The sequence below is a fragment of the Borostomias antarcticus genome, assembly GCF_949987555.1.
Source record: "Borostomias antarcticus genome assembly, chromosome: 4".
NCBI classification, from domain to species: domain Eukaryota; kingdom Metazoa; phylum Chordata; class Actinopteri; order Stomiiformes; family Stomiidae; genus Borostomias; species Borostomias antarcticus.
The window spans coordinates 5376077-5402448 of NC_140237.1; the positions used below are offsets into that span (position 1 = coordinate 5376077).

General features: G+C 43.2%; 1 protein-coding gene across 1 annotated transcript; it reads left to right on the top strand.

Annotated features, from left to right (window-relative positions):
- Nucleotides 1-1204: 1204 nt before the first annotated feature.
- On the top strand, nt 1205-24845 carry trpm1a (transient receptor potential cation channel, subfamily M, member 1a; the record flags this gene model as incomplete). Its single annotated transcript, XM_084437035.1, has 27 exons — nt 1205-1300; nt 6698-6774; nt 8220-8418; nt 8671-8884; nt 9072-9196; nt 9457-9628; nt 10128-10302; nt 11496-11619; nt 13651-13723; nt 13955-14055; nt 14299-14469; nt 14666-14800; nt 15649-15699; nt 16011-16151; nt 16256-16285; nt 16421-16716; nt 16871-17099; nt 17385-17516; nt 17629-17757; nt 17891-18019; nt 18138-18389; nt 18890-19082; nt 20154-20174; nt 20487-20631; nt 20910-21112; nt 22942-23074; nt 23588-24845. The coding sequence occupies 27 exons, from the start codon at nt 1205-1207 to the stop codon at nt 24843-24845; spliced, it is 5004 nt and encodes a 1667-aa protein (XP_084293161.1).
- Nucleotides 24846-26372: the final 1527 nt, after the last annotated feature.

The following is a 26372-nucleotide window of genomic DNA, read 5'->3' on the forward strand; positions in this document are numbered from 1 at the left end:
AAAATAGAAACAAATGTATTTTGTCATAGATTAAGCAGCTCAATATTCATCAAAAAGATTTTCATGGAAAATAAAAATAATAATAATCTATAAATATAAGTGAGCACTGTACGCCAGCATCAAGGACTTGATATATTAGATATTAGACGTTATACTGTAGATTGAAACATTAGATTAGGTCAATAAACAAATTATAAATAATTTTTCTGACCCTAACTACCCACAAATAATCAAACCTGCGTTTGCCATACGTTTGGCTGACAACTTGGAGAATGCTTCTTAACCCATATTGAATGAGAAATTGTACAACAATTTCTTTCAATTATATTGTTCAAGTAATGATGTTTTGGTCCAAAGCACTAAGACTTTTGGCTAGATCACAGCTTTGGCTGGCTTGACGTTCCTCTCCAATGTTAGTGTGACACAACACAGGAGTGCTAGAATTAAGCTTCACTTATCACTTTCTGAGGTTGCCCCACATTACTACCTACAGTAGTCGCTTTGTTCAAAACACCAGAAAAGTCATCAAGCTTGTTGGGGTATAAAAAGTCCTAAGGCTGAAGAGTTTATTTCAAACTGAGAAGCGAGCTCTATTCAGACTCAGGCTTGCCTCTGCTTGTCATGTTGTCCCTAGGAGCGCTCTTCACTTTCCTAATCCATTTAAGCAAAATAATATTCCTCAACATCTGTATATCTACGGATTATGACCCAAAACCATTCCTACAATATTCTCCCTGTGTTTCCCATTCAGCGTGCTCTTAAGCCTTTTTGGGCCACAGTTGTCTGAAAGCAGATTTACATTCAATCATCATTTATTAAATCTCCATCCATTAAAGTGCACTGCTGCCTGTTGGAGCCGTGTCCATTAAGCACGATTATATAGAGAGAAAAGGAGAGGAGCAGAGAAGAGGGTCTATATGTCAAGCCACTGAGAGGGTCTATATGTCAAGCCACTGCTGTTTAGCTTGGCATCAACTACTCTCTTATACACTCCAAAGCTGTTTGTTGAAAGATAAGGACCTGGGGACTTTGACTGGGACTGACCTCCAGGCTGTTCAGAGCTGGCTCCCCTGCCTAGCTAGGGTTAGCGTCTCTCTCAGCGTGAGCATCGGCTGTGGTTGGGATGTGGAGCGCGGGTGACAGGCTGGAGGACTCTGAGGGAACCTGTGTAGATGAGGTTGTGTGAGAGCCAGCAGGAGCACGCATGGAGAACAGAGGCTTTGGGGGCAAGAGAGGGGCCGGAGGGTCCGTCAAACGGGCCTCCATCAAGCGCAACTCCTCCAGTACCGGCTCTTTGAAGGTAAGAAAAGACCCCCCATCCCTGGAGTGGGACAGTGGTTATATAAAGTGATCAACAGGTGATAATGGACAGGGAGGCTGTAAGAGAGCTATGTGTAGCTTTGCCTGGTCGTTTCTTTCTTTCTTTCTTTCTTTCTTTCTTTCTTTCTTTCTTTCTTTCTCGGAAGAGGTGGATTTCCGAATGTTTAAAAGAATGCAGATGAATACATTTCTTAGCCATTTAGTTATTTGACGCTTACCTGTGTTGGGGTTATAATGATGATGGAATATTGTTTGTGATGTGGTGAATTAGTGATGTAGGAATTAACATTGGATCAAATCTAATGTCTTACAATCCTTTCACAAGACTTTGGCTGAGACCTTGCATCTTTGTTTTATCACACTGGAAAATTAGAAAATAATTATTAAATTCACCAATTCATTATGGGGAAGTCAGATTCTCTTGAAAGCAATAGCAGTATATTTTATGGCTATAATTATAATACCAAAGGCCAATCAAAACTTCAATTTCACCAGAACTGAATTTAACCAAACTGAATTTCACAATTATATTGAAATTGATAGCTGAAATGTGCAGCATGGTGTTGAACTCCCTGGCATCGTGGAGTGACTGTCTAGTGAGTATAATGCCCTCATTGACCAGGTGACGGGCTGTAGTAGGCTCTCCTCCCCCACACCTCTGGGGCTGGAGTCAGGCGCTAGCCTAGCATGTGAGGATGTGATTTGAGTATTGCCTGTTAATCTGGGAGAAAGGGCTGGTAAATGTCCCACAATCTGCCCCAGATTAAGCCTTTTATTCTTTCTAATGTGCATCGCTGTGATTAATACACAGCTAAATGTATACTCTGGGACAATGCTACAACAAATATGATGTGCAACGGTCTAGTAAAGTGGAATAGAAGACTAAAGAGCCAAGGGGCAGAGAAACACTGGGTTGTCTGAATAAATCTGTCATCTGTTCAGTTTCCTTCTTTTTTTGTTTGATTCAATTCACCTTTCATGAATTCCTATACCTTACATAAACTATCACTGTATCTCTGTCTGCCTGTTGCACAGGATATGGGCCTAGTTTGTCCCTGATCCCAGAATACACAGCAAGCAGACAACAACACCAGCTCGTTTTCCAGGGGGTCCTGATGTTAACGTTAATGCTTCAACTATTTTCACAGCACATGATGGGGGCACATGTTATGACATTCTAATGTTGGGTTCTAATGTTCAAACATGACAGGACAATGCAAATTAAAAGTATGTTAGCCGTCATTATTTATACAAAACTAGCTAGCTAGCTTGACTCACCCTCCACCGTGGCAAACATGAACGTGCACTCAGAGCACTGGCTTAGGTGACCATGGGGCTTGATGAAGCGAGCACTGCCACTTCTACGTCCTGCAAAACCACGCCCTGCAAAACCACGCCCTGCAAAACCACGCCCATCCGTGTGAAACACTTTGTTTTTAGGGAGTCCCCATGGATGTATTAATAGAGTCCCGTTTCGGACGGTGTTGTGCCGAAAAACGACTTCCTGCTGAAAAATGAAGTCGCCCAATTCATTACACAGTAGGCTACTTGCATCTTATTTCATTACATTATAGACCTCTGCTAGGGCAGCCCCTATACATTTTCTTCAGGAAATGTACATTCTAGTTCCCTTTGCAAAGTCTAAATTCACACATACACATGCAAAAAATTACATGTAGATGCATTTGTGCAGTTAGTAGTGAAGTTTTTGTAGTAAAATGACCTACATTTGGAAACAGGAGGCCTACGTTGAGGTTGAGAGAAGTCTAAAGAGGAATATCCCATAACCCACCACAACATTCCTCACACATCCAGATCCCATGTTCCAGACGTTTGGTCTTAAAGACCACCTGACATCACTTCAGGGCTAATCAACTGCGTGATGGCCTCATGTGACTGACTGCTTTTTCCGCCCTTAAGTGGACAATCGGTGGCTTTATCTAGGCTTGGAAAACACACAGCTGTGAAATCACAAACTGAGGACAATATTTCAGATTCCACCAATAGCATCTGAGACACACCCATGATATTTCACACTGACTATAATACAGTTTAAGTCAGCTTTGTTCATCACATACTCCATTCAGACAAGTCTGATGTGCAGTGACATGTTAAGCTCCCTACTCAGTAGGCTACATTTAGAGACATGCAAACAGCAGGTTTGCTTCAACAGTAGGTTGATATCTACTTTCACAGTTGAATGTATTCTTAAATGGAATAAGAGCAGATTTAATTAGTGAGACATTTCATCTTTTATTCCAGTGCGGTCACATTCAACCTATGGACTTCACAAACCTTCTTCTGTCTCTTGCCATTTTCATCAATGTCTTCTTACATTAAAGCTTTTATCTAGTAATTCACAGGTCACCATAATTTCACATTTGCATTCAGAAATGTTATAGTTAATTATGAAAAACAAGTTGTTCTCTTATAAGCGCTAATAATCTCTAGCCAAAGCTTAAATCCCAGAGCTCAAATCCTATTTCATTCTGATCATAGTAGTTACCTTTGTCTATTGTACTCTTGTACTCAATAATCACTTGGCTAAAATGCTGAAAACATGTTTCCCTAACAACTGTTGTGAATTGTTTTTGTTTTGCTGATTATGTTCACTTACTTAAGACAAAAGCTAATCTGATTCCAAAGGCTCACAATGTAGCATGTTAGTTTTAATCTGCTCCAGAGTTCAGGTGAGCTCTAGCTCCTGTATGGAATATTACTCATGGCTGTGCTGTTACAAGCTGAGGAGCACATGGCTTTCATCCCGACACCCACTGCTTTATTTGAGATGCATGCAGTGGTATGAAATAATAGTTTTTCATAACTCTAAGACATTTCACTGTGTTAACGAGGCATGCCGGGGGAATCAACTACGAACACCATGAAAGTATTAGTAGTATTATGTGTCCCAGTAGTATGTAGTATGCACTACCCCTTAAGTGTAAAAGTCAGCCCGTTATCAGAAGGAAAATATCCTATTCTGACACACATCATGTGAGCATTTAGTCAGATGTAATTAAGTGAGCAGCCTCATTTTAATCCTGCTGATATTTTCATCACTCATGTTGATTAAATACAGTAGTTTGTCTATTAAAGGGATGCAGTGCAAGGAGGGAGTCCTGAGTAGAACTCAGAATAGAACATATTTCAAGGATAATATGTTGCAAAAAGTGTACAACCTGTAGATAATGTTTTAACCAGACATTATAGACCAAAGCTTTGTCACCACAAAGTAACTAAAATAAAGTATATGGTTACAATCATCAATTGCTGATGTTGCCTCCAAAGACTGTTCCTTTCTTAACGAGAAACCCTTCAAAACACCCCAGTGTCCAATTCTCTCAATTATGCAAATAGAGTTCAAGAAGAGCAATAGCGTATGACATTCCAGAAAAAAACGTACGGGGCTTTTATCCTACTTTTTCATTTTTCCCTCTTTGTCTATGCTTCCTCTCCCTCTCCCTCTCAAACTTTCACATCTAAAGAGTTTTGAATTGCAACTCCAGAAAGGAGAGATGGTGAGAAGAGAGCCTGTCGGAGTTGAGAGATTAGAAAAGGAAAGTTGGTTCTCAAAGTAGATTTGTTGTGCCTCGTTCCAGCCAAGGATGAAAATACCCAGTGTGCAAGGAGGTCATGGGACTCCCAAAAGGATTACCTTGAACTGGAGTCACAAGACTTGTCTGAACAAAGAGCCAGCTCACATGCTCATCATATGAACCCCGCTCCATAAAGTGATGAAGGTTCATGTCTTGTGGACTTCATTGGGCTTGGAGGTCTGGTGGGAGCAGCTAGCTGTGTTAAGTCACTAAGAGCAGTTCTATCTAATGCTGGTCAAACTTGCTGAGTTCCTCTTGGTGTTTCTGCTGGGTACTTTGGTGGAAGGTAAGTTATGTTCAGTAGTCTCTCTGTTACATACTGTAATGTCTTCATATATCGGCGTTGTATCTGCCTCCATTTTAATATGGCAGTTTAAAAGTACATTTATGGATATTTCATGAATTAAACTAAAAATTAGGCTTGGATTAAACTTAGAGGAAAAGGATTGTAATGTGGTTTTTCCACCTTACCATAGACAGTACAGAGATCCACTTTAATATGATTCAAATTGTAACAAAATCAAACATTTTCTATATAATTATAGTCACCACCCCAACATTAAAATCTTGAAAATGTGACCTAATAATTGGTCGTATTGAGGTTTGAATTGAATGTTTTAACATTCAGTGTTGGGAGTGAATATCTCCACTTGTGTGACTTCCAGGTAGGGCCAGATGGGAGTGAAAGGCAGCTTGGGACCTTTGGCCAGCTTTCCCTTGTGCACTCCTTTGTTTTCTTTGTTCTTCATTTTTCTTTGAGAAATTTGCTGATGCTTCCATCTTAATTGGTGTTGAAATGAACACAAAAGGCCATTTGGATGATGCTTAGAATGGAAGCTTTTTTGACCACCATGGAACAAGGTCAAAGCAACATTTCTCTGAGTTGTAATACATTGGCTGTTAATTATGCTTTTGTTGGATTTGTTTTCCTGGAAAGTTCTTGGAATTGAATAAGGGAGAGACAGTGGAGAGAGATAGTGACAGATACAGTAGTCGAATCCAACACACTATTGAGCTGATGCTACTGCAAGATTACTTTGATATCCACAACAGATGAATGGAGCATTTCCCACACATTTCCCTTTCTTTAACTATTCGCAATACAGGCTGCCTGTACTGAAAATTCAAAATGCAAAAGAAAACCATGCTTTAGTTGCCATTAACTATGTATACTCAGTGATGATATACAAAACAAACTGCGCATGTGGCTAGTATTGGTTGGGACTTGAGTTTAATCCACCATTATCCGGAGTGAATATATCCAAGTGCTGTGAAACTCTGAACACTGGCCAGTGCTTCTATGCTGCAGAGTGCACCATTAATCACTAGATTACAATAATACAAGGTCATTAAAACTATATGGCTTCACAGACACTCACTCACACATGAGTGTATGCGTGCGCACACACACACACACATTCATACACACACGCACATACACACACACACACACACACACACACACACACACACACACACACACACACACACACACACACAAGATTGCACTAGCATAGGTCCCTGGTCTTTGCTACAGCATTTAGGCAGGATTAGAGGTAGGCTCCACATAATAATAAAAAGGCCATTGTTTAGTAAGATAGGAGAGATGCACTGTGGATTTCTCCTCTGTAATCTCACATATGGACAGTGTAATATATCGCATGGGAAAACTAGTAGTCTATGTTAAGTATTTGGATCCTCTCTGCTTCAGTTCACTTCTCTCAATCATGGGAATTGACTCCTAACCTACAGTATCAATCTGTTTTCCTTTTTTTCCTCAGGCCCAAAAAGCGTGGATAGAGAGAACTTTCCAGAAAAGAGAATGCATCCAAATCATTCCCAGCAAAGAGCCAAACAGGTATTTACAGTGTGCATTTATTTTTTTCACAACACTTGCACCTCTCACTTGCTTTTGAATCCATTAGAGGTGCTGGATCATTTGGCGAGGCGAAATAGTGCTTTCACTGACCCGGTCCGTTAGGTCTGACCCGGTCCGTTAGCTCTCCCTTGTCCCACTGACCCGGTCCGTTAGGTCTCCCTGGTTTGACCCGGTCCGTTAGCTCTCCCTGGTTCCACTGACCCGGTCCGTTAGCTCTCCCTTGTTCCACTGACCCGGTCCGTTAGGTCTCCCTGGTTCCACTGACCCGGTCCGTTAGGTCTCCCTGGTTTGACCCGGTCCGTTAGGTCTGACCCGGTCCGTTAGCTCTCCCTTGTTCCACTGACCCGGTCCGTTAGGTCTCCCTGGTTCCACTGACCCGGTCCGTTAGCTCTCCCTTGTTCCACTGACCCGGTCCGTTAGGTCTCCCAGGTTTGACCCGGCCCGTTAGGTCTCCCTGGTTCCACTGACCCGGTCCGTTAGGTCTCCCAGGTTTGACCCGGTCCGTTAGGTCTCCCTGGTACCACTGACCCGGTCCGTTAGCTCTCCCTGGTTCCACTGACCCGGTCCGTTAGGTCTCCCAGGTTTGACCCGGTCCGTTAGGTCTCCCTGGTTCCACTGACCCGGTCCGTTAGCTCTCCCTGGTTCCACTGACCCGGTCCGTTAGGTCTCCCTGGTTTGACCCGGTCCGTTAGCTCTCCCTGGTTCCACTGACCCGGTCCGTTAGGTCTCCCTGGTTTGACCCGGTCCGTTAGGTCTGACCCGGTCCGTTAGCTCTCCCTGGTTCCACTGACCCGGTCCGTTAGGTCTCCCTGGTTTGACCCGGTCCGTTAGGTCTGACCCGGTCCGTTAGCTCTCCCTGGTTCCACTGACCCGGTCCGTTAGGTCTCCCTGGTTTGACCCGGTCCGTTAGGTCTCCCTGGTTTTAAGGGCTAGAGATCCCAATGAAGCGCCCTCTCATAAATGCTCTCCAGAAACAAACTGTATGAACAACACATTATAATGGATGAAATCCCTCAAAATGGTCCCTTTCATGGGACTAAACCCTCGCCCAAAACAGAAATACATAATTGTAGCGTGGAGGCTCAATACTGCATTGTGAAAGCAATACAGTACATTTACAGTTATGATCTCTCTTGTACACATACTGGAGATAGATAGATATATAGATAGATTTCCACAGATGGTATACATCTTAGCTTAGAAGCTTAGCTTCAATGACATTTACTCCATACATTTAATTTATATATATACATACAGTTATAGCATTTTCATTGAATGTAATTTTTGACTTAGTATAAGCAGCACTCGTGTGACTTAATTGAAATGTGAAATTTGCGTCATTTCACATTTCACTTTGTTTCTTTCATATTTCACTCCTGCATTCTTTCACATCTCTTCACATGGTGTTGTTTCTCTGTCCCTAGATGCAGCTGTGGTCAGATGATGAACCAGCATGTAGCCATCATCTCTGGAGCAGCTAACAAGACCTCAGAAGAGAACCAGATAGTGCAGGTGGAGGTTCCTCAGGAGCGCTGGTCGGTTCTTAAGTACACTCAGGCCACCCCCACAGACGCCTACGGCATCATTGAGTTCCAGGGGGGTGGCCATGCCAACAAGGCCATGGTAAAAGAAACACCCTTTCATTTTACTTAACTCTATATTTATTCTTACCTAATTATCTGTTGCCTACAACCAGGGAACTTACAATATTTTGAATGTATTTTCCTTGGTCTAACAAATGTTCCTCAACCAATCAATTGTTTATTCTGATGTCATTAACAGGGTTGAATATTAAGCTCAAAGGTTCTAATCAGTTCCCTTTTGAATATTTCCAGGCCCAGTTATCAATCAGTTCTTCATATTCTTTTCCCACAGTACATCCGAGTAGCCTATGACTCCAAACCTGACAACTTGCTCCACTTGATGGTAAAGGACTGGCAGCTGGAGCTGCCCACCCTTCTGATCTCTGTCCACGGGGGCCTGCAGAACTTCGACCTGCAGCCAAAACTCAAGCAGGTGTTTGGGAAAGGCCTCATCAAAGCAGCCGTCACCACAGGAGCCTGGATCTTCACTGGTGGAGTTAGCACTGGTGCGTAGCTAAATATGCTAACAATGCTAACGATTTCTTACAGTTAATAAACAGAAGAGGTATCTATAGTTATTGCACTGACTTCTTTATATATATATAAATTAGTCACAAGTATGGCCCCTTGACCAGAAGGACCTACTAGTGCGACTATTGTTCTGTGCTACAAAAGAGTCTATTTACATCCTAGGAGTGATCCGCCATGTTGGAGATGCGTTGAAAGACCACTCGTCAAAGTCCAGAGGGAAAGTTTGTGCCATCGGGATCGCGCCATGGGGCATCGTGGAGAACAAAGAGGATCTCATTGGCAGAGATGTGAGTCATGAGGGAACCTGGCACGAACAAAAAACAGTACTTGCGCATGATCATTCCTGAGGCAGGACTGGTTTGATAACACTGGAAAGCTTTGAAGGCTCAATGTTACACATGAGCGTAGACATAGGAGCTTGGCAACACAGTAGAGACATTGTAGAAAGTAATACATCTTAGAATGATGGGGGAGTCTTTATTTTCAACATTGTGCAGGTTTTGTCTTTATTGTGGAAAGTGAAGCATGTTCTCCATGCTGTACCCAGGTGACCAGGCCCTACCAGACCATGTCCAACCCGCTCAGCAAGCTGTCGGTCCTGAACAGCAGCCACTCACACTTCATCCTGGCCGACAACGGGACTTGTGGGAAGTATGGAGCTGAGGTCCGTCTCCGGCGCCAGCTGGAGAAGCACATCTCGCTGCAGAAGATCAACACACGTAAGCCTACCCACTGGATTTAGGTTTCAACCAATCAAAACCTGTCAAGAGCTAGCCTGGGTATCATGTTGTGTCTGTTCTGGGTAACCTTGGCACTGTCTTAGATTAGCAAAAAGCTTGCATTGTTGTAAGCAGAAAGAGTTCTATGTAACTGCTGCAGCTATGGTAAAAACAAACATTTTGCTGTTTCACGGTATAGTCATCCTGAGTAAGTGTGTATCCAGCAGAGTGACTGTTGTAATGTGAAGGACAGTGACTATCCCTGAGCCTCCATGACCCTCCTGTGACCTGTGGGTTTCCCTTTGTCATCCTATGCCTGGAGCTTGTGATAAGGCAGGGACTGCAAAGGGATGCTCAGCTGTCACCACTGACTTCAATCACCCTGTTCTACTGTTCTTCTTCAGGATCTGCTGAAGCAATGCAATGCAATACATATCACACTGACTAACCTGTTTAAGTAAATCACATAACATGCTTTTGTTGTGTGTGGCTTCACTAGGTCTGGGCCAAGGGGTGCCTCTGGTGTGTTTGATTCTGGAAGGCGGTCCCAACGTGATCTCTATCGTGCTGGAGAGCCTGAGGGAGAACCCCCCGGTCCCCGTTGTGGTGTGTGACGGCAGTGGGAGGGCCTCGGACATCATCTCCTTCGCCCACAGATACTCTGAGGAGGATGGGTGAGAAAAGTTTTTTACCACCACAGGCATGTCCTGAACTGTTCTACCACAGGCATGTCCTGAACTGTTCTACTGTACCACAGGCATGTCCTGAACTGTTCTACTGTACCACAGGCATGTCCTGAACTGTTCTACTGTACCACAGGCATGTCCTGAACTGTTCTACTGTACCACAGGCATGTCCTGAACTGTTCTACCACAGGCATGTCCTGAACTGTTCTACCACAGGCATGTCCTGAACTGTTCTACTGTACCACAGGCATGTCCTGAACTGTTCCACCACAGGCATGTCCTGAACTGTTCTACCACAGGCATGTCATGAACTGTTCTACCACAGACATGTCCTGTTCTACTGTACCACAGGCATGTCCTGAACTGTTCTACTGTACCACAGGCATGTCCTGAACTGTTCTACTGTACCACAGGCATGTCCTGAACTGTTCTACCACAGGCATGTCCTGAACTGTTCTACTGTACCACAGCATTGTCCTGAACTGTTCTACCACAGGCATGTCCTGAACTGTTCCACCACAGGCATGTCCTGAACTGTTCTACTGTACCACAGCGTTGTCCTGAACTGTTCTACCACAGACATGTCCTGAACTGTTCTACTGTACCACAGCGTTGTCCTGAACTGTTCTACCACAGGCATGTCCTGAACTTTTCTACCACAGGCATGTCCTGAACTGTTCTACTGTACCACAGGCATGTCCTGAACTGTTCCACCACAGGCATGTCCTGAACTGTTCCACCACAGGCATGTCCTGAACTGTTCTACTGTACCACAGGCATGTCCTGAACTGTTCTACCTTCCTCACTGAATTCAAAAGCCATATCTACGTCTCCTTGAGGTGTGGTTTATCTCAAATGGCAGCCACCCTACCTGGTCCAGTAGGAGGCTTTGAAATACTTTGGTTGTTGGGAAGGAACACAACAATCACATACTGTAACATGCTTTTGTTGTGTGTGGCTTTGCTAGGTCTGGGCTCTTTAGGTCTGGGCTAGGTCTGGGCTCTTTAGGTCTGGGCTAGGTCTGGGGTCTTTAGGTCTGGGCTAGGTCTAGGTCTTGGCTTTGCTAGGTCTGGGCTCTTTAGAGTATTAATACTCTAAAGAGTATTAATCTAAAGAGTATTAATACACAGCCCTGTTCTTGTTTATGGAACGGTGAATGTGATGTAACGGTTCTTTCGCAGGCTGGTGAGTGAGAACGTGAGAGACCAGCTTCTGGTGACCATTCAGAAGACGTTCAACTATAACCGCGGTCAGGCCCAGCAGATCTTCCTCATGGTCATAGAGTGCATGAAGAAAAGGGAATTGGTAAGTATGAGTAAAACTATTTATTCCTTTCTGTATATTTTTGTAGCAATTTCAGATGGTCTTGGCAAAAGAAAAAAATGGTTTTCTATGCTAAAGATATGATTTCTTATGTGAGTTTAGATAATTATATGTGACGTTGGAATTCAAGGAGAAAATATTGTCCATCAATAAAATTGTGTTGCTCATTCACATCATCTTGCATTGTCATTCATGTGTCATTGTCCATCTATTACACACATCCCTTTGATCTCATCCTTTCATCCTTCTTTTCATATTCTAAATAGAATCATCAAAATACATGACAATATCAAAATATAGTGCAGAGGTGCCCCTATGTTTTACAATGAATGAAGGGTGTTCATGAATTTGGACCACCCATATATACAAATGTTTAGATCACACAAGAATAAACAAACCTTACTACTACTACTACTACTACTACTACTACTACCACTACTACTACTACTACTACTACTACTACTACTACTACCACTACTACTACTACTACTACTACTACTACCACTACTTCTACTACTACTACTACTACTACTACTACTACTACTACTACTACTACCACTAATACTACTACTACTACTACTACCTCTACTACTACTACTACTACTACTACTACTACCACTACTACTACTACTACTACTACTACTACTACTACTACCACTACTACTACTACTACTACTACTACTACTACTACTACTACTACCACTACTACTACTACTACTACTACTACTACCACTACCACTACTACTACTACTACTACTACTACAACTACTACTACTACTGCTACTGCTACAGCTACTGCTACTACCACTACCACTACCACTACCACTACCACTACCACTACCACTACCACTACTACTACTACCACTACTACTACTACTGCTACTACTACTACTACTATTGCTACTGCTACTGCTACTACATTACATTTACATTACATTACAGACATTTAGCAGACGCTTTTATCCAAAGCGACTAACAATAATTGCATTTAACGTAGGAAGAGCCAATGTACTACTACTTGCCAGAACTCACAAGTGCATCTTCTTTCTAAAACAAGTGACTAAGAGCATACTACTACTACTACTACTACTGTTCATAGCTCTGCATTTCTCTTTATCCCACAATCCACTGCATCTTGCTCTTAACAGCTATTTATTTAACAGCTTATTATTAACAGCTGGATGCTGCAAGTGCTACTGTAGTACACAGCTTTACATCCATAGACAAAGTCAACTAATAATCAACCTCAGACTGAATCATACATAGATCAACATGCAAGTGAGGTATTGTGAATCAGACCCTTTTATAGGGCCCAGAAAACATTGAGAGGTCGAATGTATTGGTCCACAAGAAAGAATTGTAACTTCACGAGTCCAGGGCCGGAGATGCACAAGTTAGCTCATTATTAGCCCACTCTCGGACTAAGAAATATATGATACAGAGCCTTGTGTACCACCAGCAAACATAGCTGCATTCTTCCAGCTGTATTGCAGACCCAATCATGTGACACCCCTGCAGTCTTATTGAATTAAGAACATTCTGGCAACAACAAGGAGGACACTCTTTTCGAGTTAGAGGGACATTAGCTAATCCTGGCCCATTTTGTTCCGTGCTGCAGGGTGTGTCTATGGTTGACAAGGGTCGGTTCTGTTATTCAGACCACCAACACAATGAAGGGCTGATTCCACTTACCTCCATACTGATTCTACTGATTACTGGCTAGTGATTTGCCTGACCTATGACACATAAGCAGTTATGTGGTTAACGAAGAACGAATGTCCAATGAGGCTGAGATGCAGATGCTCATGAACTCATAAACACGTTAATTCCCATCAGCATGATTATTTGTGCCATATGACTTACTGTAAAAAGTGAGATGTATTCATGATGTAACATAAAGCGCTTTCAATGGTATCCATGAGTGTTTTAATGAGGCATCCAATGGTACAGACTGAAAAGTATCCACCGAAGGTTATGACAGCAGTTGACCCGTTCAAGTCTATTGTTGTGCAGATCACAGTGTTTCGTATGGGCTCGGAAGGACAGCAGGACATTGAGATGGCAATATTGACTGCTTTACTAAAAGGTAAATTGGAGCATATAATACAGTACATACTGTAGGGTAATAAAACGTTTGTAATAGACTGATCATACAGGTAACATTAACATATAGATAGCTAAAAGCAACACTTGTATTTAATCTACAGTAACAACATCTTTACTTTGGAACAATATTGACAGAGGTTAAATAATTTGCACCATAGCTGTCAATACTTTAGAAAAGTGAAGGTGAAACAGCATGTATATTTGATTTTAGGAACCAACGCTTCCGCCCCAGACCAGCTGAGCCTGGCCCTGGCTTGGAACCGAGTGGACATCGCCCGCAGTCAGATCTTTGTTTACGGACACCACTGGCCTGTGAGTTTCACAACCAGCAGCCTCATATGCCCTTGTCCCCTCAAAAAATCACCATACTTGTCTTACACAGTAAAGTGTGTGGTTAGTTGAATGTTTGTCAATAGTTAGTTGATAGTTAGTTGAGCATCTATAGATGAAGTGTAAACGTCCACTAAAACCTGGAAAGTCTGACTACGAGCGCTCGAGCAATATCAACATGTGATGCCATCTTGAAAACTGGGTATTCCTCTTCCCCTCTCATAGCCTGTGAGTGCCCTTCCCGCCAATACCCCGTCTCAGGAACGCCCCAAGAGTCCCGCTGCTGCCCCCCGCGGGGGAAAAGGGAAAGCCCGGGGCAAGAAGGGCAAAGGTGGCAAGGCCAAGCCTGAACCCCCTGAAGAGACTGACCCCAGGAAGCTGGAGTTGCTCAACTGGGTAAATGACTTCATAGGCAATGACCAATACATTTGATAAAACATGATGAAAGCCATTCAAGCCACACACCTCTCTACTATATAATCAAGCATGTCTGGTGAGTCCGATATGAAACCTGTGGAGGAGGGGGATGGGGTAGAATGTTGCCAGAGGTTGCTGAACGGATCATCCATCCATGTTTTTGTTCATCCCACAGGTGAACTCTCTAGAGCAGGCCATGATGGATGCTCTGGTGCTGGACAGGGTGGACTTTGTCAAGCTGCTGATTGAGAACGGGGTCAACATCCACCACTTCCTCACCATTCCTCGCCTGGAGGAGCTATACAACACGGTGACGCCCCATCTGGTTACACCCACCTGGTTACACCCCACCTGGTTACACCCACCTGGTTACACCCCACCTGGTTACACCCACCTGGTTACACCCACCTGGTTACACCCTACCTGGTTACACCCACCTGGTTACACCCACCTGGTTACACCCTACCTGGTTACACCCACATGGTTACACCCACCTGGTTACACCCACCTGGTTACACCCTACCTGGTTACTCACATCTCAAAAGCATCTATATCCCCTTGAAAATGTTGAAATATTTGAAGTATCAGATTTCTAAGAACACTGTATTGTTGAGCGTGGGTTGAGTTACTTGCACAATAAAATCTGACCAATTATACAGTAGGTGATGATAACCTAATGTTTCATTTTGTTGTGTGTAATCTCCTGATTTGGAATTTGAATAATGAGAAGAGTAGTCGGCATGGTACTGTATGAATGAAAAGGTTGACCATAGAATGGAACATCTGGAATGGAACAAAGACAGAAAATATCACATCAGTGACCAATGGTTTCTCTTTGCCTATGACTTTTGTCAGCAATGTTTAAAAATGTTAAATCCCCCAGTTGCCATATCATTACCATATAGCTTAACTTCTGCATGTAGATTTGTGGTCTTAATCTTAATCTGCCTCAGCCAAATGCACTTAAGTAAAGAGACACAAAGCATGCAAGCCATTGTAAAAGTAGATGTCAGGTCGGGTCAACATTTTATTGCTTTTATGAGCCAGAGCAGGTGGTTGTCATGTGTCATGTGTCAATGTATTTAGTATTTCTATGTCTTAAAAATGACTATGTGTCATAAAATTATTTTAAACTATAAATGTTTCTGTCCTTTTCAGAGGCTGGGACCTACAAATACACTGCACTTTGTTGTCAGGGATGTAAAAAAGGTAATTGACAATAATATTAAATGTGTGAGTCTGCTAATTTCCAAAATTGATAGTTCACATTCAAAGAGCAAACAAAACAGAATGGAATGGACTATATTGGGGAAAATAGCACCACAGACATTTTATCAATCCTTTGTGATTACAGTAAGCTCATTGGATATTCAAAATATATGCCATCCTTCAATAAAAATAAAAAGGGGTGAATATCATCTAAGTCCAGAAAATTATCTTTAAAGCATTTTATAAAGATCAGGGAAAGCCTGAACTGATTCACATTACAGTAGGCTAATGATGATTATGTGATGTTTCAGGGAAATCTTCCACCCGATTACCAGATAACCTTAATTGACATTGGTCTGGTTCTGGAGTTCCTCATGGGCGGAGCTTATCGCTGTAAATACACCAGGAAGAGCTTCCGCACCCTTTACAACAACCTCTATGGCTTAAAAAGAGTATGGAACTATTCACATTCAATCAATACTATTCATATCAATCAATACCTACTGTTACTTGACTTTCATAAATAGCTGTCTTCCCGACTTTTATTTTTTCACAGCCCAAAGCTCTAAAACTGCTGGGAATGGAGGTTTGTCTATTGTCTGTCTATTGATGTGTACTGCTTCCACAATGTATGTACACAACCATCAATTGAATCTCAACATATATCTCAACATATGTCAGTCGAAACATAACATTTGACGTCTCCATTTGTCCAAACTAGGATGATGACCCACGGCCAAAGGGCAAGGGGAAGAAAAACAAGAAGAGGAAAGAGGAGGAGCTGGACATCGATGTGGATGACCCTGAGGTCAGCCGCTTCCAGTACCCTTTCCACGAACTGATGGTGTGGGCAGTACTGATGAAACGCCAGAAGATGGCACTCTTCTTGTGGCAGAGAGGGGAGGAAGCCATGGCGAAGGCCTTGGTGGCCTGTAAGCTCTACAAGGCCATGGCCCACGAGTCTTCACAGAGTGAACTGGTGGAAGACATCTTCCAGGATCTGGAAAACAACTCCAAGTAAGTTCTCTTGAATCTGTACTTGAGAACTTGCCAGCTCTTTTTCTAGCCCCACACTAACACAACAAGCATCAGCCTCTGGACCAGCTGGTTACCATTGCTGTAGGACTAGAATTTCTAATAAATGAAAACTGTGTTTGTCATCCTTTCCCAGAGAGTTTGGTCAGCTAGCCTATGAGCTTCTGGACCAGTCCTATAAGCACGATGAGCAGGTGGCCATGAAGCTGCTGACTTATGAACTGAAGAACTGGAGCAACTCCACCTGTCTGAAGCTGGCGGTGGCTGCGAAGCACAGAGACTTCATCGCCCACACCTGCAGCCAGCTGCTGCTGACCGACATGTGGATGGGCTGCCTGCGCATGGGCAAGAGCAACGGCTTGAGAGTGGGTCCAATAGTATTCTAGTATTAACTGTCATCAGGTATTTTTCCCTCCATGGGATTGCTCACATAAAACGCTGTCACTGATTCATCAGCTGGGCTGTAGATACAGTCCCAAGAGACATTGGGCAATGGAAACATCACCTGTTATGGCTGACTTGGAGTTTAGAAGTGTTGTACACAACCCAGTATTATACGTGTTATTAAGTAAGGTTCTATGGATTTTGCATTGTAATATATAGTCTTGACCAGTTTTACTTAAAAGTGTCCTAATTTCTTTGATTTCTAGGTGATTCTGGGCATTGTTTTTCCTCCTTCGATTCTGCTGCTGGATTTTCGGCTTGGAGAAGAAGTGAACTACCAAGCCTCAGCTGACAATGAAGAAATGAAGGAGAAAGAGGATGACAACAAATCCAGCAAGGTATCCACAGATGACCATCCACCACACCAGTGATTCATGCATATTCTAAATAGTTCTGGAATCAGATATGTAATGTGAATTCCTGACCAATAGACACTGACCGTGCTTTCAGGACAGCACTGACGCAGTGTCCAAAAAGGGGGATGAAGAGGACAGCCACAAGAAACAGAGGAGAGTTCCAATCGGAAAGAAGATATATGAATTCTACAACACCCCTTTCACCAAGTTCTGGTTCAACACTGTAAGCAGATTTATGATAAACATCCTAAATATGCAGACACATTTCTTTCATCTTTCTGCCAACGTTAGACAATTAACCTTCAACATCATGGGGTTCCCCATATCCATGAATGACTGTGTTATTTGCTATTCAGATCACCTACTTTGCATACCTTATGTTATATAACTACATCATCTTGGTGAAGATGGAGCGCTGGCCCTCCTTACAAGAGGGTATCGTCATCTCTTACATCATCACTCTGGGACTGGAAAAAGTCAGACAGGTAAAGTGAAGAAAGACTTAAATGGATTCTGAGGGCATGTATTTTTAGTCTATTGTAAATGTGTATCGAGGATAACTGTGCCATTGTTCCTCCAACCCCTCTCTCTCTCTCGCCCCAGATCCTGATGTCAGAGCCGGGGAAGCTGAAGCAGAAGATCAACGTGTGGCTGGAGGAGTACTGGAACATCACGGACCTGGTGGCCATCTCCGTGTTCCTGCTGGGGCTGATGCTGCGCCTGCAGAACGAGCCCTACATGGGCTGGGGCCGGGTCATCTACTGCATCGACATCATCTTCTGGTACATCCGCGTGCTGGACATCTTCGGGGTCAACAAGTACCTGGGACCCTACGTCATGATGATCGGGAAAATGGTGAGATTCGCTTGAGTTGGATGTCAAATGTTTGGTATTTTATTGGCCATAGGTATGGCCTAATCAATATTCAATGCAAGATTTTTAAAAAGTGATACAGTAAGCCTAGCCATATATGGCTATGAGTCCATAGTACTCAGGTGCTATGTTGCAAGTCTGTTTTGAATATACATGTAGATTTCATCTGTATAGTTACAGTGTCATCAGTAGCCTAATTCAAGTTTCATATCAGGAGTGTCAAGGATGACACAACATGCTTATTCTCAGCTTCGATGCCTGACATCATGGGTGTCCCCTCCCTGTGTTTCAGATGATTGACATCCTGGGTGTCCCCTCCCTGTGTTTCAGATGATTGACATCCTGGGTGTCCCCTCCCTGTGTTTCAGATGATTGACATGCTGGGTGTCCCCTCCCTGTGTTTCAGATGATTGACATGCTGGGTGTCCCCTCCCTGTGTTTCAGATGATTGACATCCTGGGTGTCCCCTCCCTGTGTTTCAGATGATTGACATGCTGTACTTTGTGGTGATCATGCTGGTGGTGCTGATGAGCTTCGGCGTGGCGCGGCAGGCCATCCTGCACCCGGACGAGGAGCCCACCTGGCGCCTGGCCAGGAACATCTTCTACATGCCCTACTGGATGATCTATGGAGAAGTGTTTGCGGACTCGATAGACCGTAAGACTAGAATTCATAGTAAGATTCTGTTTCCTGTTTCATGGGCGGATGATCCGTTCTATTCTAATCCTCATGACCGTGCTGTCACCCAGTGCAACCTCTGCTCTTAATCTCTGTGCCTTTCCCCACATTTGACTACTCCCACTCCTTTAATATTACTGTGATTACACTGTGTGTGTGTGTGTGTGCGTGTGTGTGTGTGTGTGTGTGTACGTGTATGTGTGTGTTCGCGCGCGTGTGTGTGTTTGTGTACACGTGTTTTTTTTTGTTCCTTTGCTCCCTCTGCTGGTACATTCACACAGTTCCTTAGGAATATAACAAATAGGAATACAGTAAAAGAGGCTTTCCCCCTGTTAAAATTGGTTACATTCCTTTTGACGCTTAATACAGTCACATTAACATGCAATCAAGATTTTAAAGGAGATTAAGAGTGCTACAGGTGAATGTAATGTGTCTTTGTGCCAGTTTAGAGAGGAAAGGGGTCAGGTCATGTTCATTTAAAAATACATAACTGGTCATATGGCAGTTGAACTAAAGCAAAAAATGACTAATAATCAATAATCAGAACTAACGAATCCACAATGTTTCTGTGTAGCTTATTGAATAATGACTGAATTAACATCAACATGAATCCGTTAACCAAAATAATTTCTTTCATTATGTAAAATATATTGCCCTTTAATGATGATCATCTGCCTGCTAGAAATATTATCATGAAGTGATATTCTTTTTGGGGATTTTTGCCTGGAGGAAGACAGCATGGACGATTAATCACTTTGCAATTCAAAGTAAAGCACCAGAGAAAATCTATTTAACTACTGATCCAAACGGTGGATGTAATAATGAGCATTTGGATTTGTATTGCTGCACATGAATTTGACACAAGTAAGGCATTATTTTAAATTAATTTGAAGCAAATATCAAACACAGATGCACAGTCCTCCAAGCAAAAGGGTTTTGGATGACTGGTTGATTGTTGCCTGGTTGTTGTTGTTGTTGTTGTTGTTCCACTGTTCTCTTTTCTCTCTTTTTTTTCTTCTCTTTTTCTTCTTCTTTTTTTTTTACCTCCCTTTCATCGTTGATTGATAGTCTATGCTATGGAAATCAATCGTAAGTATCTGTATAATCCTCTTATTCAAGCACACTCTTACAGTACATTATCTAGTACCCCAAAACAATGCTCAGTTACATATTTACTTATTTACTTCAACCGATGTAAGAAAGATACATGTATTTGTTGTTTGTTTTGAAGTCCAATATAATCAGGTCATTATGCTAACAACTGGAATGGTACTTACTTCCCTACTTACTTAGTAATGGGTAAAATATTGAGCAATAATTGATTATATTAATTATATGAACAATTAGAGGTTCAGTTAACTAAATTAATACAAAATACTACTTTCAACCCATGATTCCCAGCACCATGTGGTGATAACTTGTATGATGAGGATGGGAAGAAACTGCCCCCTTGCATCCCTGGCGCCTGGCTCACTCCTGCTCTCATGGCCTGTTACCTTCTGGTGGCCAACATCCTGCTGGTGAACCTGCTCATCGCTGTCTTCAAGTAAGTCATGACTACGACACATGCAGTACTGCACCAAAAGGACAATACCAAGTCTTTGATTGTATTTTTTCAACAACTACCAGTCTTACTTGTTCAAACACACTTGCGGTATCTACAGTACCACAAAGTGTCATGAGGTTAGTTTTCAACCTTACAAAATGTGTTTGGTCATCAGCAACACGTGTTCTATAATTGTTGCATTCAAATGCTCAAATAATAATTCACAAGTTTTAAGACACAGCAAACCGCTGACTCTTAACTTACCCTGCCTCTGACAGCAACACCTTCTTCGAGGTCAAGTCCATCTCCAACCAGGTGTGGAAATTCCAGCGCTATCAGCTGATCATGACTTTCCATGACCGGCCGATCCTTCCTCCTCCCCTCATCATCTTCAGCCACATCTACATCGTCCTCAAGCGCCTCTGCTGCCGCTGCAAGAGGAGACCAGAGGGCGAGCAGGACGACACCGACAGAGGCCTCCGTGAGTGACTGCTTCATCAAACACTAGAGTTGGAACAGCTACAGGGTACCAACACTTTGGAAGCCTGAACAGCAATGGAAGCAATGCGCTTTGTCCTCAAACTCAGATCGCATTACAGTGAATACAATACCTGCCATCAAAACATCAAGACAAAACAAAATAAACTAGGGCTGCGAGCAGCAGTGAGCGGGCCCTCGCACCCCATGCGTGTCGGGGTGTGGCGCCGTTAAAGGGTGTGCTATTTCGGTGTGCAGTACTGAGAGAAACTTTCTGTCACCAGTAGGTGGCGCTCTAAGCGTGACTCAATACCGAAGCATAGATGTGTTCAGGACGGTACCTTGATGAAGCGTGAGAAATGTTGAGTAAATTGGATAACGTATGTAGGAGTTATGAGGACTTCCTGTTTCACCGATAGGTGGTGCTATAAGTATGATGCAATACTGACACATAGATGTGTTCAGGACAGAACCGTCATGAAGCGTGAGATATATCGGACAAATTGGATAATGTATGCAGGAGTTATGAGGACTTCCTGTTTCACCAATAGGTGGCGCTATAAGTATGACGCAATACTGACACATAGATGTGTTCAGGACAGAACCGTCATGAAGCGTGAGATATATCGGACAAATTGGATAATGTATGGAGGAGTTATGAGGACTTCCTGTTTCACCAATAGGTGGCGCTATAAGTATGACGCAATACTGACACATAGATGTGTTCAGGACAGAACCGTCATGAAGCGTGAGATATATCGGACAAATTGGATAATGTATGGAGGAGTTATGAGGACTTCCTGTTTCACCAATAGGTGGCGCTATAAGTATGACGCAATACTGACACATAGATGTGTTCAGGACAGAACCGTCATGAAGCGTGAGATATATCGGACAAATTGGATAATGTATGGAGGAGTTATGAGGACTTCCTGTTTCACCAATAGGTGGCGCTATAAGTATGACGCAATACTGACACATAGATGTGTTCAGGACAGAACCGTCATGAAGCGTGAGATATATCGGACAAATTGGATAATGTATGGAGGAGTTATGAGGACTTCCTGTTTCACCAATAGGTGGCGCTATAAGTATGACGCAATACTGACACATAGATGTGTTCAGGACAGGACCGTCATGAAGCGTGAGATATATCGGACAAATTGGATAATGTATGGAGGAGTTATGAGGACTTCGTGTTTTATGGCGAAATGTCAAACTTTAGCGGGGCGCCACGGCAAGGGTGTGTGGTGAAAACTCAATTTTTTTGATAACTTTTGATCACAAAGGTCTTAAGATGAAGCCGACCCGATATGAAGTTGATGGGATGAAATCTCTAGGAGGAGTTCGTCGAAGTACGAGGCATGGAAATGGTCAAAACAAGGACAAAATGGCACATTAAAAGCAAAATGGCGGACTTCCTGTTGCATGTTGGGTATAGCTCCAAGAGACATTTTAGTGTGGCTCGATGAAATACATATGCCCACCGAATTTCGTTCGCCTACATCAAACTGAAAGGTGGGGCTCGCCATTTTAAACTTTCCAGGGGGCGCTCTTGAGCCGTTTTGCCACGCCCATTTCCGTCACCCATGAAATATCCGATTTACACCGGGACTGATGTATCTGCAAAGTTTCATCCGTTTTCATCGATGTTTAGACCGCCAAAAAGGCATTTGTTTGGGGAGAAGAAGAAGGAGAAGGAGAAGGAGAATAATAATCCTTCGAGTTTCAATAGGGCCTCGCACCGCCAGTGCTCGGGCCCTAATAAATGATCATTACCTCCCAATCACTTACCCAGCTCCAATTGGTAATATTTCTTTGTGTTTTTAACAGAACTTGTTCTGAATGCAGAGGAGCTGAAGAATCTGTATGAGTTTGAGGAGCAGTGTGTGGAGGAATACTTCCGTGAGAAAGAGGATGAGGAACAATCCTCCAACAATGAGCGCATTCGAGTCACATCTGAGAGGTATGGTCACAGCCCTGGTCACATCTGAGAGGTATGGTCACAGCCCTGGTCACATCTGAGAAGTATGGTCACAGCCCTGGTCACATCTGAGAGGTATGGTCACAGCCCTGGTCACATCTGAGAAGTATGGTCACAGCCCTGGTCACATCTGAGAGGTATGGTCACAGCCCTGGTCACATCTGAGAGGTATGGTCACAGCCCTGGTACTGTATCTATGAAGCTCCATCACTAAAAACACATGCCATGCTCATTTGGCAGATATGTCATGGAAGATGGATGGATGTAAAATGTGTAGTGCATTAGGTTTAGTTTACTCAATACAACCATGCCAATGGACCAGACCAAACGTTACTCTGAGGGAAATCAAAATAACGTAAATCAAAGGCACCTTATGTACTTACAACTACTTTAATGTTTGCCACAGGTCTAGTATATGGTGCTAGTGTGCTGAGAAGAAACACGTGTTCTGCATATCAGAAGGTTATCACTAACAGTGTTGATTGGTGCCCTCAGGGTGGAGAACATGTTTATGCGCCTGGAGGAGGTGAACGAGCGGGAGCACTCCATGAAGGCCTCCTTGCAGACGGTGGACCTTCGTCTGGCCCAGCTGGAGGAGTTCTCCGGACGCATGATGAATGCCCTGGAGAAGCTGGCCGGGGTGGACCACGCGGACCTGGTCCGGACCCGCTCCGGCAGCTCGTACATGGGCGAGCCCGCCTCCCTGCTTCGCCACAGCAGCATCAACAGCGCCGACGGGTACAGCCTCTACCGCTACCACCTGGACATCAATGACGAGCGCCATTCTGAGCACGGGGACAAAGAGACCAGGCTGAGTCCGGAGAGGAAGGGCAGCCTGACCGGGAGCAGCCCCGTGACCGGCGGCAGCCCCGCGGTCAAGGAGTACGGGGCCACGCTGGACGTGGTGAGACCCCGGGTGAGGTCTCGCTCCAACTCCACCGTCGACATCCTCATCTCTCCTTGCGAGGCGGGGAAACAGGAACGTCCAGCTGCCGCTCCTGAAGGACGGCCACCGAAGCCCGGTCCAGAAGTGATGGATGCTGCTCTGGAGAAGGCGGGGGTGGCCATGGAGAAGATCAAACTGGAAGCGGCCATTTCATACCCCCTGGAGAGGTCCAAGACACTCCAATACCGCCCCTCTGAGACCCCCAGTCACTCCCCCTCCTTCAGCCGGAGATCCATGAGTAGCATGGTTTACAACCCTGTAGAGGCTCCAGATATAGCAGTTTGGGCCACGAACAGCTCCCTAACAGAGCAGGGGAACAGGTCTCCTATCATGGGTCACTGGGCATCCCGGTTTGAGTACAAAGTCCATCCGTGTCCGTTTGGCCACTCACCCAAAGTATCGATGGAGAGGGCCACTGGGACTTCACCCACCTCCAGCCAAACTACAGAGGAGGTAGAGGTGAAGGAAAACATGTCATGTAGTGAACAAGAGCCAGGGAAGGCTGTGGGCCAGCAAGATGGGGGGCAGAAGAGGGAAGCCAAGGAGAGCAATGAGGCTAAGATGGCCGAAGACGCCAAGGACAGCGATCATCTGTTAGTGGCTGAGGACAGGACGTATCCATCGCTGAGGTCAAAGAGCTTGAACACAAACCCCAGGAAGGCAAAGGCTAGCGGGGAGTGTCTGCAGACACCCAGGGCAGCAAGCAGCGTCAAAGACTTGGTGGCAGCATTCGCTGGGTCTGGGGACAAACAAGACAGAGAGAAAAGAGCTGGATCCAAGGACCCCACGCCATGCAGAGAGTACTGATGCTGGCTGGGGTAACTTGTGGTGGGTGTAACAGATTATTGTGTTAACTGTTAAAGGGAAAATATACATGATCCATTCATTCAGGGACTGATATGGTGATGCTGATGTTTTTGGTACATGATGGCAACTGCAATCTGATCCAAGAAATGTGTCAGAAAGCTGTGTACATTCACTAATCTATCAGGGTATGTGATATTTCATTATACTAGTACATCTGTGAATTTTTTTCAGTCAAACCATTGAAAGTCTATAGAGGGATTCGTCACACCAAAGTTCTTGTTTAGACAGCTCTGTGTAAATGGGGGACATGCTTTGAATACAGAATTTCTCTTGAATCTTTACATTTGTATCAGTATTGTTAATGTGTGTCTCATGGCAAATTATCAAGCAAGAAAGTCATTGTATTAATCGTAAAATATTTTTTTTGTTTTTGGAGACATCTTTTTTTGACATTTTGCTGACATGTTTAAATGGGAACAAAGGGAAATGATAACTACCTCTGTGTAAAGCAGATAGAGGTTTCATTCTGAAATAAAGAGTACTGTATATTCAGCAAATAAACCAATGAAAATTACGTTAATTTATCTGTATAAATGAAAATGCCCACATTTGCAGCAATATACAAAGTACAAAGATAGAGAACTTACAATGAATAAAAAACAAAAGTTATTTATTCTTTATACAATATCAGTTCACACTGTAATTAGATTGATATGTTATGTGGACAAAAAAGTCAGGGAAGACAAATTAACAAGTTCCTTACAAAGTATGCCGGAAAAGCTCGATAGATGTCTTTCAGATTTGAGTCAGAATGTCAAAGCAATGGACCACTTTCATTGTTACTCTGTGATAGAAATTATTCTATGATATTGGTGTATATATATATATATATATATATATATATATATACATACATGCTTCATGATGGTTCCATGAATGTTATTGATCACTACTGCAAGGAAAGAACAAGTCTATCAAACACATTAAGTAAATGTAACTCAAGCAATCACATAACTTTCAGTGGAACAAGTGGAACAAGTTGTCTCTGTAGCATAATCAGAACACAGGTTACGGTACAACATCCACAAGTATGAAATAACTTGACTATCTTTTACCCAAACTGATTTAAGCTTTTGTAAAATATTGATATGTGTAAAATAAAGGATGTAAAATCCTCAGTCGATATCTGAGGCATACGTGTAATTAAAAAAAGGGAATTATTAAAATGTATTTATAGCAATATGAATTGTCCATTGTTCATTTTTAAAAGTAAATGGGTCTTCAATACTTGGATTATTTGAAAATGCAACATACAATAATAATACAATCATGATCTTTACGTCACAATTCTGGGTTGAAAATTAAATGAGTGCTTTCTTATGTAATTTCTTTAAATGAAGGAGTGGTACAGACATACATTAGTTTTACCTTCAACTATCATTGACAATTGAACTGACAATGACAAGATCAAATCTGTATTCGTAAAAAGCACCTTGTTTCCGAAAATTCATCCACACTGACAATCTG